The 19,569-nt window shown below is 41.7% G+C and overlaps 1 protein-coding gene across 1 annotated transcript in view; it reads left to right on the top strand.

Annotated features, from left to right (window-relative positions):
• The window catches only part of zfyve26 (zinc finger, FYVE domain containing 26), a 19,090-nt gene extending 7 nt beyond the window's left edge, over nucleotides 1-19,083 (top strand). The window contains exons 1-41 of the mRNA XM_083539768.1: nucleotides 1-102; nucleotides 942-1,199; nucleotides 1,346-1,421; nucleotides 1,496-1,579; nucleotides 2,059-2,515; nucleotides 2,844-2,968; nucleotides 3,203-3,367; nucleotides 3,634-3,716; nucleotides 3,849-3,982; nucleotides 4,102-4,269; nucleotides 4,491-4,985; nucleotides 5,879-6,046; nucleotides 6,150-6,301; nucleotides 6,386-6,629; nucleotides 6,820-7,083; nucleotides 7,289-7,408; nucleotides 7,598-7,768; nucleotides 8,385-8,621; nucleotides 8,805-8,910; nucleotides 9,090-9,934; nucleotides 10,263-10,459; nucleotides 10,550-10,654; nucleotides 10,753-10,875; nucleotides 11,015-11,182; nucleotides 11,353-11,602; nucleotides 11,790-11,882; nucleotides 12,123-12,304; nucleotides 12,428-12,561; nucleotides 13,266-13,294; nucleotides 13,563-13,699; nucleotides 13,822-14,042; nucleotides 14,171-14,318; nucleotides 14,416-14,625; nucleotides 15,810-16,025; nucleotides 16,416-16,613; nucleotides 16,710-16,924; nucleotides 17,022-17,178; nucleotides 17,463-17,522; nucleotides 17,664-17,846; nucleotides 18,152-18,202; nucleotides 18,298-19,083. The exon at nucleotides 1-102 is cut by the window's left edge and continues 7 nt beyond it. Of these exons, the coding sequence (XP_083395894.1) occupies nucleotides 967-1,199; nucleotides 1,346-1,421; nucleotides 1,496-1,579; nucleotides 2,059-2,515; nucleotides 2,844-2,968; nucleotides 3,203-3,367; nucleotides 3,634-3,716; nucleotides 3,849-3,982; nucleotides 4,102-4,269; nucleotides 4,491-4,985; nucleotides 5,879-6,046; nucleotides 6,150-6,301; nucleotides 6,386-6,629; nucleotides 6,820-7,083; nucleotides 7,289-7,408; nucleotides 7,598-7,768; nucleotides 8,385-8,621; nucleotides 8,805-8,910; nucleotides 9,090-9,934; nucleotides 10,263-10,459; nucleotides 10,550-10,654; nucleotides 10,753-10,875; nucleotides 11,015-11,182; nucleotides 11,353-11,602; nucleotides 11,790-11,882; nucleotides 12,123-12,304; nucleotides 12,428-12,561; nucleotides 13,266-13,294; nucleotides 13,563-13,699; nucleotides 13,822-14,042; nucleotides 14,171-14,318; nucleotides 14,416-14,625; nucleotides 15,810-16,025; nucleotides 16,416-16,613; nucleotides 16,710-16,924; nucleotides 17,022-17,178; nucleotides 17,463-17,522; nucleotides 17,664-17,846; nucleotides 18,152-18,202; nucleotides 18,298-18,504 (7,611 nt within the window). The 5' untranslated portion in view covers nucleotides 1-102; nucleotides 942-966 and the 3' untranslated portion in view covers nucleotides 18,505-19,083. The remainder of the gene's footprint in view (nucleotides 103-941; nucleotides 1,200-1,345; nucleotides 1,422-1,495; nucleotides 1,580-2,058; nucleotides 2,516-2,843; nucleotides 2,969-3,202; nucleotides 3,368-3,633; nucleotides 3,717-3,848; nucleotides 3,983-4,101; nucleotides 4,270-4,490; nucleotides 4,986-5,878; nucleotides 6,047-6,149; nucleotides 6,302-6,385; nucleotides 6,630-6,819; nucleotides 7,084-7,288; nucleotides 7,409-7,597; nucleotides 7,769-8,384; nucleotides 8,622-8,804; nucleotides 8,911-9,089; nucleotides 9,935-10,262; nucleotides 10,460-10,549; nucleotides 10,655-10,752; nucleotides 10,876-11,014; nucleotides 11,183-11,352; nucleotides 11,603-11,789; nucleotides 11,883-12,122; nucleotides 12,305-12,427; nucleotides 12,562-13,265; nucleotides 13,295-13,562; nucleotides 13,700-13,821; nucleotides 14,043-14,170; nucleotides 14,319-14,415; nucleotides 14,626-15,809; nucleotides 16,026-16,415; nucleotides 16,614-16,709; nucleotides 16,925-17,021; nucleotides 17,179-17,462; nucleotides 17,523-17,663; nucleotides 17,847-18,151; nucleotides 18,203-18,297) is intronic.
• Nucleotides 19,084-19,569: the final 486 nt, after the last annotated feature.

Below are 19,569 nucleotides of genomic sequence, written 5' to 3' on the forward strand. Positions count from 1 at the left end.
AGGTCACATGACACAACTGTCATGGCGTCGGCGCTGTCAGGGTGCGGGTGGTGTAGGTAGTTAGAGTGAGTGTATAAGCGCCTGTTCTGGACAAAACAAACCGTAAGTGCTGTATTTTACAGTGTTATACGATAATGAATACAATTCGGAGATAATAAACATTCTCCAAGACAACTGTTTGTCACCTGGACCCGTTTAAATCCTGATTTTATTAAAAGGTTTATGAGTAAAACTTTGGATGTTGCATTGTAGACAGAAGTAAACAAAATAATATATTAACAGTACAGTAAACATTTAACATATCTATACATAGTGATTCAGACAGGTTTATTTCTAGACTTTTCTATTTCTGTTATTTATTGTAAAGCTGTTTATCCTGTAAGGTATCAACAGTGACTTAATATATAGTATTCCTTTATACCTTGAAGCATTTAATTAATAAATGCATTTTTCTCTTTATTTACTTTCTTCTTCCTTTATTCCTCTTTAATTCATTTATCTGTCATATTTATAGCCATTTCTTTTTTATCTTGACATCTATTCAGGTAAAACTACATTTGATTGTCTCAACACTATTTTCTAAAACTGCATGGTTTAAAGATGTGATCTGTAAAATTTCAAAGTGTTTCCAGATCGGTTCTAATCATGTAAATGTGAAGTTGTCTGAGAGAAACTCTGATTAACAATATTACTATTTAAAGTTTAAGGAGAGTTTCTTCACTGTTTGATTCTGTTTTTTATGTTTCTGATTCAGAATTAAGTTCAGACCAATGCTCCACCTTCTTTAAGTCCAAAGGCGACTCCCTATGTTTTTGTAGTTTTAGCAAGACAGGGTTGTGGGGACACTGGACAAACTAGAAACCACATCTTTACTATTGGATGAGAAGTGCTGTGTGAAGTGATGTGCCTGCTGTTTTACATGTATTTTGTGCCTGCTGTAGATGAGTGGCTGTTATCATCTGGATAATGACGCTAAACACTGATACACACTTGGGAAAGCGTGCCATTATGCATCCTTTTGGCCAGGAGGAGGAGAGCTCTGTGCAGGACCTGTTTGTGTTTTTTACTCAGTGTTTACAGCATGGCGAGTGGGAGCTGGCTGCCGCTTGTGTCCGACAGCTCAGTCAGGCTGCCGGAGACGTGCCGCAGAGTCCCGATGATATCATCTCTGCACTTATCGCACAACCGTATCAACTTGCGTGAGTAGTGTCACCTCACATTCTAACAGCTGTGGTTTCTGTTAGCTTTTAATTTCACTTGCATTAACATTCAATCATTGCAGCCACGTGCAGGTGGTTTGTGAGTGTGGCCTTTGACTTCACTTTCACCCTGTATGGTTTTGCAGGTGGGAGACACTGGGAAGTCCTCACAAACTCGCTTGGTTCTGGCTTCAGGTGCTGGAGAAGCACTCAAAAGACAAGGTGAAATTAAATTTTTTTCAGAAGCGTTTCTGAGCATTTCATAATCCATATCATGTCTCCTTTCTGCTCTGCAGGTATCTCCTTCAGTCCGGCGGGAACTGGCCTTCCTGCTGCTTTTAGAAGAATTCGGAGAGAAATTGCCTCATTCTGTACTAAAAGTAAACCTCCCACTTTTTATAACACTTATACAAGTCATAACTGTAATAGATTAATAGAGGTAACAAAAGCAGCAAAATTCCACAGATAAAAGCTACAGTACTTGTTGGGTATTGTTTGTTAACCTGTATATTAGGTTTTGTACTTATTCAATGAAATTTACAGACACAGATGCCATGCCTCTTTCAGTGATACTAGCACACACACACACACACACACACACACACACACACACACACACAAAGGCCACGCCCCCTTTAATGACCTTGACAGGGACATAGGCCACACCTTTTTTAGTGATATTGGCATACACACAGAGGCCACGCCTCCTTTAATGACCTTAACAGGTACATGGGCCACAACTCCTTCAGTGATATTGGCATACACACAGCCTCTTTTATTGACACTGCCAGGTACAGTCAACCCTCCTTCACTGAATCCAAGAAATATTTCACTTTGTTATGGTTTCTCTCTTCCTCAGGAGCTGCATCAGGCTTTTCTGGAGTCTGAGCGCGTTGAGCAGAATGACTCCCCCTCCGTCGTTCCTTTGAGTAATGCGGCTCTCTCCTCCATCCGCTCCCTGCTCTCTGAGCACAGCCCACGTCTTGCCCAGGCCCTGCTCTGCTTCCTGAAACACACAAATGCATCCAGTGGTTTTCTCCAGCATCTCCTGGACCTCATAGCAGAGAAGGAAAGCAAGAGAAATGAGGGATGGGCAGCAGAAGTGTGCGGCGCTCTGGCTCTTGCTCCGGGTGCAGCCGCAGAGCTGGAGCAGCTGTGGGTGGAGCTATGGAGGGCAAGAGTGGGGCCTCTAAGTGAGGAGAGGTTGATGGGATGCCTGCTTCGACCACAGAGCCACACTCTGCTAATGCGCTACTGTGCCACAGCACTGCAGCTTAGCAGGGACAGACTGCTTCAAGATCCAAAACACACGCAGGGTAGGAGGGATAGGGACTAACACAAACACACACAACTAAACACACAGGCTCACTTTGATTTTCAGTTTTTGGTCCTTAAATCTGGTTCGAATTTGAGGAAGTGAGAGTCTGTGGTTGCTTTGTTACATTATTTCCCCCTCATACACACGCAAACACACACACAGCCTTATTTTTGGCCGTCACGTTACCATCATCTTTCTGCTAACAAAAGTCACATGTGACCAATATCTTTGTGCTATCTCAAAACATGCACCTGACCACACATATGGCTAAATTAATATCTACTACTAAGTGTGTGTATGTGTGTTTGTGTGTATGTTTGTCTCAGTGGACTTGCCTGAAGCAGAGAGGCTTATGCTTGGCTTGTGTTGTCATGGTGAACGTCCTGATGCTTGGAAAGCCATTTACTTTGAGTGTCTGAGCAGTGGAAAGCACTTTCTGGAGCAGGTTCTGGTAAGAGTTCTTACCCCTCATCCACTCTCATTCATGAGTGTTTTACTAAACACACTTCAAACAGCCTTACTGCCCAATATCCAGTAAGAATAAAAACGATTTCTAGCATTATGTAAATGGTCAATTTTATAAATGAAAAGGACATTATGTAATAATTATAGTCATGTTTTGCCCCAGTTTACAGTTTCTGTTATAAAGTCACTCGCCTGTCTCCTTTTCTGGTTTTGTTGGTAGGTCACAGGGCTCAACCTAATAAAAAAGGAGGAGTTTTCTAAACTGGAAACATTACTTAGGGTGGAGTTTCAGCCACTGTCCCGCCTCCTTCTCTTGCTGGGATGGAAACACTGCCAGAGCCTTGATTCCGCCCAGGGACTCCTCAGGATTCTGCACCAAAAACAGGTCCGGAAATAAAGACCTCAAACTGATGCAGTTGACCTCCTTCCATGCGCTGTGCCAATTTATTACCAAATAATTTTTGTCTGCATTATAAAGTCAAATCAGCCGTCTAGAGCTCTAACCATTGAGCCACCACTAGAAATATTCCACCTGTAATGTGTACCATGGTTTAAATGAAATCATCTGACAAAAAAAAAAAAACCTGAGCATGTATTATAGTGTGTTTGTCACTATGCACATCTTTTGTGTGTGTGTATTTGTGTGTGCAGGCCAAAGACACTATCCTCAGCGATTTTGCAAACGTCCTCTCTTCTCAGTTAACAGTGTTGGATTGGTGTATCAAAAACAACTCGTGAGTAACACACTTAAACACGCAGAATGTAGGAGATTCCCAGTCAAAATAGCATTTAAATTTAGATACAAATTTTTTTATCAAACAATATCTGATATTAAAAATGTCTAAAAGATTTCCATTTGTGATCAGCGAAATCTCCCATGAGGCCTTGCTGTCTCAACTGCACAATCTGGATCAGCACTCTGCTCTCTATGTGCTGCACTCGCTCACTTCTCTGGCCAAGTATGAAGAGCACAGAGTGCTGAAGCTGCTGCAGGCTGCAGGTAAAACATACACACACACACACACACACACACACACACACACACACACACACACACACACACACACACACACACACAAATCCACTTCTATATCTGACACTGCTTTATACTGTTTTAAGGAGACTTTCTTTCTGGAGACACCCAGAGCAACTGCATTCAGCGCAACATCACTCTGTTCAGGGGCTTCTGTGCCATGAAATACGCAGTTCGTGCTGTATGTGTGAACACAAGGGTCAGATGCTCAGACTTTGGTTCAGCACAGGTACCACAGAAGGAACAGGCTAAAGGTGTGTACAGTAACTATGTCTTGATAGTGTGTATATAAAAGCTGGACAACTATTCGCTACTGAATGAGTTATAATTCTGTCTTAATCTAATTGTTTTGTAGCATATTTTGGTAGACTTCGTACTCTAGCAATCACAGTAATGTTTCACTGTATGTCCTTGAGACACTCTAGCAAAAATTTGCATTACACGTCCCTTCTCATAAATGAATTTCTCCACACAGGTCACTCATCCCTGTTTCAGCATTACCTCACGGAGTGTCAGCTCTACTTGGAAGCGGTTCCTGCAATGTTTCGCCTAGAGCTCCTGGAAAACATCTTCTCGCTGCTTTTCTTGTCCTATTCTGATTTTGCTGAACCGAATCATTTCGGCACCTTGGAAACACAGAGCAGCCTTCAGGAAGAGATCCGTGAAAGTGAAGCCCGAAAAGAGCAGGGCGAGAGCTCTGAAAGTGTACGATCTGGACAGTCGAATGGTTGCCATGGCTTTTTGTTGGATCTTGGTGCGATGGAAGGAGTCCTGCGGCTACTTAGAGAAGGACTGGAGGGAATGTGTGCCCTCGGGAGGGCGCTGGAGGCAGAGGCGGAGCTGGCTGAGAGTTTGGGTAGCTCGATTACAGTGGAGACTTTCAGCACTCGGTTGCAGAGGCTGTCCAAATACACAGCCGAGGCTCAGTGGAGGCTACAAATCGTTACCACCAATCAGGAGAACCCAAGCAGTGAGTCATATATGTATATGTTTAAATCATTTCATATTTGTATTTGATGATAAACTTTCAAACTAAAATTTCGCTTATTTATTAATAAGAGTCGAGGCACCTATTGTTGATTGCTGGAACTAATTGCTTTTTCCGGCTTCCGGTCTGCTGTCGTTATTAGAGCGGCCTCTAGAGGCGAATCACTGATGCCATTTCTTAATAAAAATATATTGATATCAATTTCCTTTAGCACATTTTTATGATTCAGTACTGTTTTTTTTTTTTTTTTGTAATAAAGTTTGGTACTATTTTACATGGAGTGTTATTTATTTATTTATTTTTTTGTTATGTTTGTTTTTTAAATCTCGGTTAATAAGTCGGTTACCGGCAAGTACTATCCAACTTAGCTATCGGTATCAGTAAAATCCACTGTCAGTCGACCTCTGGTTATTAACATAGCCTAATTTTTATTAGATTCACGTGACAACCAAATGTATAAGTAAATAAATGTTTTTTTTATATAGCAATATAGTACTTGAAAAGTATTGCACCTCAGTACTGTGCATAGCAAAATAAACTAATCGGCATTAGGAGGCATAATAAATACATTTAAAATCATAATAAAATTTCCACAATAATACTGGTAGTCACTCCAGCCCATGATATTTTCTGTTACAGACTTACCTGGCCCCCATTAAAGAAAGGAAAAATTATTTGGACCTCACATAAAAAAAAAAGTTTGGGCACCCCATCTCTATGTAGTGAGCAGTTATAGTGAATGTTATAGTGAATAGATAACCATTTTGAATTTGGCCGCACATACATTACGGGTTAAATTAAAAGAAATAAAAAAATTCTGTTGGCAAAGTAAAGTGTTTGTGTGTGTGTGTGTGTGTGTGTGTGTGTGCACGCAGGTGGTCCAACTCTGCCCTCTCCCGGTGTGAACTTGACTCTCCCTCTGAGGCGTAGGAGCAGCAGCAGTGTTTCTGGAGTTAGAAAAAAGAAGCGATCACTTCGCCATCGCCCTGAGCGACGCATGACCTCTGAACGACAGAATGGCGAGATCAGCACCAGCACTTCGGGTTAGAGCACAGGCACTTAATAAAAAAAATTCACTTCTACACAACATCCAGATGTGATCCAACATCCTAAAATACAGAGTATGTTTTTTTTTTTCTCCCCCAGACGGCAGTGGTAGCACCGTGCCAGTGTGTGTGGAGTGCGAAAAGTGTGTGTGTGGAGGACCCCACAGCTGGCTCATTTCCTCTATGCTCTCCCCGCCTGAGTCTCTCCTGATCTCCTGCATACGAAGAGGAAACTATGTGGAGGCTCATCAGGTTACCTACATGCTATACTCTACATAGTAACACTATATTGAACAATAGTGTAGGAAGTTACTTAAATAATGTGTGTGTTTGTAGGTGATGCTGATGTTTGGGTTGGAGAACGCACCATGTTGTGGCGAGCTACTTTTTATGGAGCGGTACCATGAGGTTCTCTCTGAACTCGCTCAGGTTGAGATAAAGATTGAGAGCCAGTCCCTTTCTTCCTTATCGTCCTCCACAGAGGGTCTGGGGTCAGTCGGGGTGACAGGGCCGGGACGGAGTCGCCTGGGCAGCAGCAGCAGATCCACTTTGCAGAGCATTGGCAATGCAGCTGCAGCAGGTATGCATGCACCAGAATAATATGGCTTATAAGAATTTATATAAAATAAGATATGTATGATCTAATTCGGCACTTTACACTTCATAACATGCTCCATTTCTTTCTCTCTTTCTCTCTCTCTCTCTCTCTCTCTCTCTCTCTCTCTCTCTCTCTCTCTCCTTCTCTCTCTCTCTCCTTCTCTCTCCTTCAGGCATGGCATTTTACTCCATCTCCGATGTAGCTGATTGCCTTCAGAGCTCTCCGTCTCGCCCTCTGGCCTGTTTGGAGGAGAACTACTGGCTCTCTCACACACTTTCTGATCCCTCAGACCCCCTGCGCCCCCTGCTAGAGGAGCTGAGTCCAGCTGGTATGGCCGCTTTTGACCTGGCCTGCTGTCAGTGCCAGTTGTGGAAGAGCTCACGACAGCTTTTGGAGACAGCTGAGCGGAGACTACAAATCTCTCTAGAGGGTCGAGGTATGTGTGTGTTTGTTAGGTACAGAATAAAAACTGTGTGACAGATCACCAGTTTACCAACGAATGCAAAGGTGTTAGCTCTGAAAAAAGTGTGAAGCCACAGAGGCCACGCCTACTTTACTGAGACTCACAGGCACAGGGACCCACCTACTTTGTGTCTTCTTTAAACCATAGACAAGTATCTAACCTCTATCTTCACCTGCAGGCATCACGTTGGATCGAGACGTTGGTCAATCTGAAGGCGTCCGAGGTTTTCCTTCTGTGCTGCAGCACATCAATAAAATACTCAACAGAACAACAACAAGCAAAGGGCCACCAAAATCCGGTACACACGCATTCATATGGTCTTATACCTGTATTTTGTTAAATCATATAATTTTGAACAATACTGAATTCATGTTTAAAAAATATATTTTTATAATGTGCTTATAATTGGAATAATACCGCACAAAGGTGTATTAATGGAATGATACTGTATATCAGTTTCTCTTTCTTTTCTTTTTTTTTTTAAAAGACTGTAACAGAGATGAGGGTGGTGTCCTGCCTCCATTTGGCTGCAGTGCTCAGGAAGTCCTCCTCTGTACGCATTTGTGTCTCACAGAGGAGGCCATCATGGCCCAGATAACCTTTGTCCAGAGCCTCGAGGTCACACTGCAGACTCTGACCTCTGCCATCGACATGGCCGGTAAAAGCATTTATCTCGTACTATTTATGTCCTTTTCCTTCTTTTTCTCCAAGAATACAGTGTTTAACAGTGACTTTTTCAGAAGAATAAAATTACAGAGAAGCGCTGGGCATAATACAGCATTAAAAAACTAAAGTTATATGATATAGATAATATAGATATATTTATAAAGTTCATGCCACACTTGAATATTATTATTATCTTGGGCGATTATATGCAACAATCTCAGTGCTATAATAATAATTAGTTACATGTGCAATAAATTTTATAACTATTATTGTGGTGTGATTTTTCTGTGTGTGTGTGTGTGTGTGTGTGTGTGTGTGTGTGTGTGTGTGTGTGTGTGTGTATATATATATATATATATATATATATATATATATATATATATATATATAATATTTATTTATTACTTAATCTTCACTTTGATCTTTTACTGTGAGCACCTGCAACCAAACAATTTCCCTAGGGAATTAATAAAGTATTCTGATTCTGATTAACTGAACCGAAACTAAAATTCTGTTTATCTATAGAGATTTTTAAGGAGAAAGTGGAATGTCTTGTAATGTCAAGGAATTTATTTCCTGCTTGTATTCACTGTGATTGTTCGTCATAGGTGAGAGCCAGTTGACCAGCTCTATCCTGGCATCTCTGTTAGAGCAGACAGGGCTGAAGCAGTCTGAGCTCGACTCACACCCTGTACGCTCTGCTATGAAACAGCTGCTGCGCTCGCTGGACCAGCTGTGCCCTTTTGAATTGGACGGTTCCACCTGTAGGCCAGATTATATGCGCAGCTTCCTGGATTATATCAACATGCTAGCGTCAGTGCTGGTGCGCTGCCTGGGCTCAGAAGGTGAGCAGTTATTTTGAATGCAATTTCATGTGTTTGGTACAAATCAGGCAATATTTAAATAAAACCATTGGAAATCTTTTTTAAAGGATGTTGCATTCTGTGTGTGTGTGTGTGTGTGTGTGTGTGTGTGTGTGTGTGTGTGTGTGTGTGTGTGTGTGTGTGTGTGTGTGTGTGTGTGTTTAGATCAAAGTTCGGCAGTGAAATTGGGAAATCCTTTGCTTGTACTTCTGCAGTCACCACATCAGCTCCTCTCGTACCTGCTCTTTGACAGACAGGTCACACCAGACAGGTACAGCACACAGTTTTTTACTTTGCAGTAGGCAAAGAGCTGCAAAACAGGAAAAAAATAATTTAATAATAATATATAATAAAATATTTTATTTTTATTTATAAAGATTACTTTATTTATAAAGATAATGCTCAGGGTGAGTTTTACTTTCATGAAGTGTGTATGTGTGTTTTTTTTAGGTTACTGTCTCTGCTGCATCAGGAGGGTCTACATGTAAATGTTCAACAGGTCATAGTGCAGCGTTGCTGTGATCCGCTCCCTCTGTGGTTCCGTTCCTCCCTAAAGTGTGCAGAAGTCGATGGAGGAGCTTTCTGCTCATCCACCATCGCCTCCCTTTTCCATCAGCAAACTCAGGAAAGAACTGACATTTCTGAACCGCCTGCAGTCTCAGAACCCAGTTCAGAATCAGAAGCGTCGGTGGAAACCAGCGTCTTTCCAAATCTCTCCACCTCTCCTCCTTCTCCTTCTTCTTCTTTATCCTCATCTTCATCGTCGTCATCATCATCCACTGCATCTTCTTACCTCCTCACACCTTCTGCCCTGTCGTTCCTGAAATCCCGCTCTCCTCTTGTCGCTGTGCTGGCGTTGCTTGGCGTGAGCAGGGTTGAGATTGCCCGCGTGACCTCTTCTGCATGGCCTGGACTGCCTTCGTATTTTCGAAACACTGCACGTAAAGAAGCTCCATTGGACTTGGAGCAGATCTCCAAAGAGGCCGAAGCTTTGCTTACATCCTTTCCTATTCTCAAGGCCTTCCTAGTAGACATGGCAGCGCCTGTGCTGGGGTCATCTCTGGAGGCTGAGGATGAAGTTGGAGCAGCTTTGAGCAGGAAATCTGGCACAGTGGTCGTGCTCTTCTCTGGTTCTCAGGATGGAACAAGTAACGCGACATTGGCTGAAGCTTTTCAACAGGCTTTGAGCACCAAAGACCTGAAGCGAGCTTTGAGCCTGCTGGAGCTCTATGCAGAAAACTGCAGTCAGAAAGGGGCGCTACAGGACAAACTGCTTGCCTGCACCACCCTGGAAGGTATGGGGTTATGTCTATTAATTTCCACTAAGCACAAAGAATGGGGATAGTTGTTACTCATGATGAGTGGTTTAGACATATTTAGATAGTCTTGCATAAGATTGGTAAAGAAAAACAAATCTTTTGAACATTTTTTTTGAACCACCGCAAATTAAGATCCAAATTCTTTGTCTAGTGGAAGCTGCGGTGAGAGTAGTTAGTGCTGTTCTGTTAATTCTGATCTGTAAAAACATAATGTTAAGTTTAAAAAATGAGAGTTAATTAAACAATACATTATACTGTATAATGTCTTATTTCCAAATCTCTTTTCTTATGCACGTATGTGCAGGAGAGGGCGATAAAGAGCAGCTTTTCCGGGTGAAGGACTGGGAACTGCGAGCCCGTGTTACGCTGCAGAGTTTGGACCGCTGGCCTCTTCATAGCTGCCTGGAACTCCTGCGGTTCTGCCTCAGTGACTCAAGGCCGGATCACATGCTCACGCCACAGCTGCAGCAAAAAAAACATGAACTCGACATGTACAACAAGGTGAGTGTTTGAAATGGGATTAAATACTACAGTATATAGAACAAATGTAATCACATCCACTCATTGTGTGTGTATGTGTGTGTTGTGTAGATGCTCAATTTACAGCCTCCACTGGGATGGCAGACATGGCAGGAGTTAAAGGAGGAGTCGAACAGAAACCCTGAATCCATGTTCTCCCTTTTGTTGCAGACACGGGTCGGCCTGATAGTACTTTATAAATGAGGTTAAATAAATTCTGAACATTTTCGGCCTCAAGTGAATATAATTGACTGAATAATTTGGTCTGTTCACAGGAGTTTGATTTGTGTGCACAGTGGGTGCAGCTGTATCCCGTATCAGAGAAATCTAAACTGCAGCTCCAGACCGAACACCTTCTCCATCTGCTGGAAAACGGTCAAACCGAGGACGCCTTCCAGGTATTGAGAGTGTGCACAAATTTTGCACCAATGTTCTGCACAAATGTTCTGCCTTTGAGGCAGAACTTTAACTCACAGAATGAAAGTAATATAGACCTAAAGTCCTGCACTGTATGCACCCCATCTTCCCTGGCTCTAGCTCCTCGAGGGTCTCTCTGATTCGCTGGAGGTTAGCGAGGGTGCACTAGATCAGAGGCCCGGATTGGCTGCCTGCCATTTCTTGTCTGATTACCTCACGCTGCACTTTCAGAGCCGGATGACTTATGCACGTAGACGCCATATACACGCCCTGCACCTGGGCTCTAAGGTATGCATTTATGTTTACGTGTGATGGTACTAACCAGGAGTACATGTATTTCTGTCTGCAAAGATGTAATGTTACGAGATTGATCGATGAGTCGATTCAATACGAAAAGATTTTCACATTAAACAACAGAATGAATTATAGTACTGTGTTTTCTAACCTGGCTTCCACAGGAGTTGCTCACTATTCCGGAAGCTTCTCGGCAGGACTACTTCCAGCTGCTGGCTGATCCTCTGCTCATGCTGGAGCAGCTTTTGATGAACCTGAAAGTGGACTGGGTGTCGGTTGCCGTCTCGACCCTCCGGAACCTTTTACCCGCTCAGGAAGCAGGAATCACCAACCAGGACATCGACACACTGCTGGCTGCATATGCAAAGAAAGCCCTAGACTTCCCTTACGCCCCCCGAGAGAGGACACGCAGCGGTGAGGGCAAAAACAATATTGATGTGATTTACAATTGTCCGATATAGAAAACTATGTTCCACTTGTCCCAGAATGTAGCTAATCAGATACTGAGGCTTTGAATTTGAAGGTTCTCATTGTTCTGTTGTTGCTGTGAAATAAATGATGGTCTCAATTAATTTAGATTCTGTTTGGGGTTTTTTTTTAGACTCGGTGATCAGCTTGCAGGACGCGCTGCTGCAGTGTCCTATTCAGGAAAGCACACTGTCGTCTCCCACTCGCACACCACCTCCTTCAACAGGTCTGCCATTTTTGCATCTGCATTTGTTTTATTTTGTTGTTATTTGACTCTAGATTTAAAAACAAAAAAGCATTTTAAATGTCACCAATTCACAAAGGTTACTATTGTGACTATTGTGTTAAATATAACCAGCAAGGGAAGTGGTCAAAGTCATCCATCACTGATTAAACCCAAACTGAAATGTAAAACTTAAACTTGTCATCATGAAAAGCCAATATTTGCTATTGGATCTCTGTATAGGAGGAACTCCCATGCATACTTCATCTAGCACCACCCATGACCAAGACAGAGGTTCGAGTGGGAAGAAGCTCCGTCCCTCAGCCATGTTCACTCCTCCAGAGAAAACGCCGGATCGTAAAGACTGGATTCCTGACCACCAAAGGCACATCTGCATGGTCTGTCAGAGAGAGAGATTCACCATGGTGAGACCCAAAGGGAGACATGATAATGTATTACTCTCAGGAGTAACAGATTTGTTATGCTGCAATCAGGTTAAACTTAGCTATTCAATCTATCTATTCTCTTTCTCTCTCTCTCTCTGTCAGTTTAACCGACGGCATCACTGCAGGCGCTGTGGCCGCTTGGTGTGTCACGCCTGTTCCAGCAGGAAGATGGTAGTGGAGGGAAGTGAGGAGACAGTGAGAGTGTGTGACCAGTGTTACAGCTTCTTTCACACAGTGTAAGCACACACACATGCACACCCCTATATGAACACTCCAATTATATATATATATATATATATATAAAACACCTCTGTGCAATAAAAATTACAGTCCTACAAGGCCATGCATTATAATATTCTTTTCAATTAATATTGTTTTCTTGTGATCTCGACATAACAAAATTGTTTTCCTGTTGTCAATGCTTAATGTATTTGGCATAAGAGCATATTCCCAAGAAAACAACTTTTCTAATGTTGGGATCATTAGAAAATGGAATCATGATATCGAAAAAATAACTTTTGCTATGTAATCGTGCCTGCACTAACACACATCCACTTATTATACATGATGCTGCATTTTGAACATTCTTTGTGATCAGAAAAAAAAAATATTTGGATATTTGGCATAAGAGCATCTTCTAGAAGCAGCATCATCTTAGCATCATGAATAATAGCCATAATCAAAGATAATAACAGTAACCATTTATGGCCACAAATGGGTATGGTTATTATCAATAATGCTGCCTCTAGAACATGCTCTCCTGCCAAATGCAAAGAAAAATGAAGTCATGATCACAAGGAAACGACTTTTTTTTTATGTCGAGATCACAAGAAAATAAAGTCGTGATCACGAGAAAACAAGAAAGTAATACATGGCCTCTTAGGACTTCCGTATAATATTCACACTTCCTCACACATTTTCTTAAACTGTCTTTTTGCAGGTCAGATGCAGATCTGGAGCAGGCAGAAGGTATCATTTCATATTCAGTCTAAAAGGTTTCATCATACTGCCTGTTTTTAACATGTTCATCTTCCTCTTGCTTATTAACGTAAAGTGTCATTACACTTAAATGTAATTTATATGAAATAAGTTTATATTTTATTTTTCTCATTCATTCTAAGAAGTTGTTTGTCTTAGTTCTTATCAACAAAACAAACATTGATCTTCTATGTAAGATTGTAAAGAGTAAAGCTAGAGAACTAGATCTATGTAAATATATAGCATGCTTTTTCAACAGTTGCAGGCAGTCCGGCCTCAACTGATGGAGCTCTAGATGGAGTTCTCAGTTTCCCCGAGGTTCCTCAGAGGCAGTACAGACTCAGTCCCAATGCAGCCGAGAACCAGCAGCTTTACAGCGAATTCTACTATGAACAGGTCCATGTTTACTTCTGTTTGTCTGTCGAACAGACTTACAGTCAGACAAATCATTTTGACGATTCTGACACTTTTGGTGTCTGTGTGTCATCTTTTTTTCCCCCTTTCTCTTGCTTTCTCAGGCACCCAGTGCATCCCTGTGTGTGTCCATCCTCTCTCTTCACAGTGATCATGCTGCCTGTGGTCACCAGCTGATTGGTCACTGCTGCTCGATCTCACGCAAACTGACCAATCCTGAGGTGGACGCTCGTCTCTTGACCGACATCATGCAGCAGCTCATGTTCAGTGCCAAGCTGATGTTTGTTAGAGCTGGACGCAATCAGGACCTGGCTCTGTGTGACAGGTGAGGCACACACACACACACACACACACACACACACACATCCGCATGCATCTAATACGTCCTAAAGTTCTCCCTTGTAGACTGTTATGTTGCAATGTTCTGTGTTTGATTTCTCTCTCTGCTTACAGCTACATAAGTAAGGTGGACGTGCTGAAGATCCTAGTCAGTGCTAACTATAAGTACATTCCATCTCTGGATGACATTTTAGAGATGACGGCGGTGACTCGTTTGAGGAACCAACTCCTCGAGGCTGAGTATTATCAGCTAGCTGTAGAGGTGAGATATAGGTGTTTACATTCAGCTATATTATGTCACTCTGTTTTACAATGTACGCAGAGAGTTTGTTTTATTCTCACCTCTGTACCCTTTTAAGGTGTCAACTAAAAGTGGTCTAGACCCAAGCGGGGTGTGGCATGCATGGGGCATGGCACTCCTGAAGGCCGGCTGTCTAAGCGCTGCCCGGGAGAAGTTTGCCCGCTGTCTGAAAGCTCCAGTGGACAAAAACCAACTAAACCCAGGGTCACGACTGCTGCAGGAGATCGTCCAGCACCTGGAGTCTACCATCCGACTCGCACCGAGCACGGTGAGCACAGAGATCGCTCAGATCAGACAGCCAAGATCTCAAGAACTTCAGATGGCTGGTGACATGATGCATTTTAAACATTGTCATTATATATGGATTTGTTCTCTAAATATATATGTATTATACACTGGAGTTAAAAATTAGAGAACAATTTATAACTACTTGAACAATTCTGAAATAATGTCATCTTTACTGCTCAACGGTTGTAGGAGTTTTTGTCCTGTCTATACCATGCTACCAGAACACCTTTTCCACAAAATAACTAAGGCATTTAAAAAAAAAAAAAACATTAGTTTGCAGAAAACACACTGATCAAAATTAGAGAACAACAATGACTGTAGCATGGAAAAAGATTACAACAAAATTTTCTGAAGGTTACAACAGTCAGCAATTAGTAGGAAGTGTACTTCTACTCTTCTCTGAATGACTTCAGCACATCTGCGGCCACAGGACAGCACTAGTCTCTCACACTGCTCTGGTGTGATTTCGGTCCACTCTTCTTCCAGTCTCCTCCACAGTTCGGTGACTGTAGTGGGTTTCTTGGCCATAACTTTGTCGCCAAGGATTTTCCAGAGGTTCTCTATTGGGTTGAGATCAGGACTCTGAGCAGGCCATGTCATTATTTCAGTGTTTTCAGTTTCAAGGAACTGCTTTACCCGTTTTGCTGTGTGACATGGAGCACTGTCCTGCATGAACACTGCGGGCTGATTAGGTGATGAACGCAGGGAAGAAACCATATGTTGTCGAAGAAGGTTCTAATAAACATTTGCATTCACTCAGCCATGTAGCTGTATAAGAGGCCCAACTCCTGCTGCAGAAAACATGCCCCAAACATTGCATTATTTTTTGGTATCTCAATTGGACACATAACACTGTTTTTTTTTTTTTTTTATCAAAAAAAATTAATCTCCCCAATAAATGATAACTTTCAGAAATAATGACTGCTAATACTAAGGCACTTGATTTTTTTTTACAAGCTTTGTCTCACTTTTTCTCTTGAAATCATTATTAAATAAATTATGGTTAGCCTGTTTGTGTTTGTCTAATGATATATTGCTCAGACAGCTTAATCATTCAGTGTGAAGAAATATACTATATACTAATTTTGCAGTCTATGCTGTCTCTTGACACATGTATGTGTGTGTGTGTGTGTGTGTGTGTGTGTGTGTGTGTGTGTGTAACAGTCAGGAGATGACAACATCCTGGCGTCCCTGACTGAGCTGGAGGAGGCTCTGCGTGATACGGCACCTGTGGACAGGACAGAGAGCCGAGTGCAGCGCTGTGGAAATCACGAGGAGTGTGTGTACTACCTGATGACCTACGGCACACACCTGAGCCTCATCTCCTTCTACCTGCGTCACGATTGCCTGAAGGATGCACTCACATATCTGCTCAGCAAGGTTACACCCATAATGCATACCATCGAATACAATGAGTCAGTATTGTTATTTTGGCATTGTTTTGCATTTATTTTTTAAAAGAACTGATTGAACACCAACAGGTAAAAATACTGCAGTCTAAATGTATAGTCTTATAGATTTACAGTTATGGTTTTACTCTTTACTAATATACACTAGCTCATGTGCATGCTACATTTACTTAGCTAACACTAAATAGTACTTACTAGTAATAGTAATGTGCACCAGTTTAGCATTACACACACTACCCCTTGATTTTCATTTAAGGCTGTTATATTGTGTCTCTGCAGATTATTGAGCATAAGAACACCTTAACAAACATTAGCATTTAAGAATGGATCCTAACTGCATGGCTTTATTGATGTTCTGCAGGAATGTCCAGAAGAGGTGTTTCTGGAGGGCATACTCCAGCCGTGTTTGGATCGAGGCAGGTTGGGGGTTCTGCAGGGGCTCCTGGAAACTCTGGACACTACTTTGGAAAGCTGGGGCAAATACTTAATGCCAGCGTGCCAAATGCTCCAGCGCAAGGGTCATTACCACACTCTGTACCAACTACAGCAGTTCATGATGGTAAAGAGTTTTGATAAAAAGTCAAAAACAGCAAAAATTTGTAATAATGTTAATCAATACGTCGCATCATTTTGTAAAATGTGTGCATGTGTTTAGGACCACGTGCGTGCGGCTATGACGTGCATTTACTTCTTCAAACGCGGCGCTCATTCCTACGTGCAGCTGGGTGATCAGCAACGCTGGCTGGTCCGTGCCAAAGAGCACCTGAGGGCCTTCCTACAGGAGCAACAAAACCGCCGCAAAACCTTCTCGTCCTCCTCATCATCAACTTCCTCCTTTAGGAAAAGAATGAGCTCCAGCGAAGTCTCCATGTCAGACATTTGGAAATCAGCAAAACCATAAATAACCTTGACAACGGTTATCTTTTTTTATTTACAGTTGGTGACTGTTGTGTTCTATTTTGTTTAGACACATGAACACCATCATGCTGCAGTTGGAAGTGACACGTTTTCTGCATCGATGCGAAAGCTCCTCCTCTTCCTCTAGAGTACTCACTTCTACAGGCAAAAGTTCTCCACCTACTCTTTTTGGAGGAAGTTCCATGAAGGTGGATGTGGCCTGCAGAGTGAGTTTCGTGCATTTTTATTTCTCATTCTATATTTTTTTTTTATTCGTTTTGTTTAAAAAAAAATTGAAGAACAGTATGGAACAACCATAGGACCGTGTATTAAAACGATACTTTTGGTGGTGTTTTCAGAAAATATGCATATGCAACACTAATATGCATAATAACAAATAATAACTAAACCTTTTCAACAGCCTTAAAACGTAATGTTAATGCAGTGTGTGTGTGTGTGTGTGTGTGTGTGTGTGTGTGTGTGTGTTTTTACACTTTATTTCACTCTGTAGGTGATGCTGGGGGGCAAAAACATTGAAGAGGGGTTTGGCATTGCTTATCGAGTCATACAGGCAAGACGATATAAGTTGCATTGTTCACTGTATAGTATTTACTGTATAGTATGGTGTAGATCTGACTTGCACCAAGTCCACTGCTGAGATCTTTATTTACTCAGACTTTCTTGCTGTATATCTTTTCTCCTGTGATTTTAGGATTTTCAGTTAGACGCTCTAGCTGTGTACATGCGTGTTGGTCAGCGGTTGGTAGGTCTGCGTGAGTACCAGGCCGTTCGCCAGCTGCTGAAATGTGTGAGCGAGTCAGGGACGGGGACGAAACATGACTGTGACACCATAGTGCTTGGCTGCATTTCAGCCTCAGACAAAAATCCTGCTGATGTGAGTAGAAATGTCTGAAGCATTCCACATTTTCTTAATATTATGCATGTATGGTCAATGTCTATGGGTGTATGTCTTCTTGGTCAATGTTTCTGGAATAATCCTGGAAATAGAAATAAATATGTCCTCAAACTAGGATGATTATATGATACATTTGCCGAATGAAAACTACACTGAGAAACCATATCTTAGGTTTAGATTTTAGGTTTTTAATTATAAAATTAGATTTTCTCCAAATTAATACCAAAAAAAAAAGGCCACACACAATACATTTATAAGCTTCTGTTTAATCTGCTCTCTTTCAGGCCAAAGAGTTGGAGTCTCTGATTTTGGAGTCCAAATCCATAGAAAATAAAGTAATCGTTCTTCCATTTCTTTGGTTTTCTCCTGTTCAAAACCTTTTGTAAGGTTTCAACAATCTTTTTTTTTTAATATCCTTTTGTATGTGTAGATAAAAGCATACCTGATGTGCAGTAAGCTGAGGGCAGGGTATCTCTTGGCGGTGAAGCTGGACCCTGTGAAGGCACGTTTGCTTGTACAGGACGTTCTACAAGCTGCCGAGGTTTCGAGCGATTCCACCATGCAAGAGATCTGCCGTCAGTGGCTCTCAGAACACCAGGAGCCTGTGTCACGGAAACGCCAAGGCAACAACAGGTAGCACTGGGGGCTTTATTTCTGATGGACTACAGCTACAGAAGGCTGACTAGGGCTCAAAGCTCTGCTCTGTCTTGGACAATTAAGTAGTATGTGTGACGCTGGAAGTAAATTGCAGACATGCCCCATGGTGTCACATGATCAGGTCTTGTGACTTTAGATCTGCATCCATAACCAACCCCTAGTTGCTTGTTGTTAGAAGCTGTCTACAAAAGAGCAAATTTTATTTTGAATGGCAGTAGAGTAGATGAAGTACTGTTCACTACAGGGTAATGTAACATATAAAAGCCAGTACAGATCAATTGTGGCATTGGATAAATTTTCATCTTTACAAACCACTCGCAATTTTACTGCACCTTTCTCAGACAGATCGGCGTATTCTTAAATGAGAAATTCGGCAATTTTTTTCATTCTACCCCACATTTACTCAGGCCCAGGCAAGAGCATCGAATCTAATATACAGTAGCTATCAGAAAAGAGAAGCTGATAGCTACAAGTTTACCTTCTTACAAACTGCAAAGATGAATCATTATCACACCTGCTTCAGAGAAAACCATCTGTACATAAAAAGTATGGAAAACAATCAGTATTAAAACAAAATGACACATGAATGTGAACAATTATTACATAATTTTTTTACATAGTCCTTCATACACACTTGATGTGGCTGCCAATGTTTTTAACGTCTTTATCACCACACTGTGCACAACAACCACAACAACAAACACTTTTTAGTGACTGTTGTATCGAAAACATGCCGAGGGAACGGCTAATTTCGTATAAGTTTGTATTTTTTGGCTGAAGTCAGGCTATATTAATAGTGTTCAGCTACTAAACGAAAATGTTTGTCAGCAGCCAGTATTTGCTTCACCTTCATTTCCTACATCAGAAAGGAATATGGTTACTCACAGATTCTGCTTTGTTTCTTCACTCTGTTTTGGCTTAGATAAATAGTAGCATCTTTTATTCAAAAGTCCATATGCAAAAATTCTTCATGTAGCAAACATACACAAAGGTCAAATTCTTCTGAGCTAACCAAGGGGAGAATGTCACACTTGAGTCCGTTGGA

Source organism: Silurus aristotelis, assembly GCF_946808225.1.
Source record: "Silurus aristotelis genome assembly, chromosome: 4".
NCBI lineage: Eukaryota > Metazoa > Chordata > Actinopteri > Siluriformes > Siluridae > Silurus > Silurus aristotelis.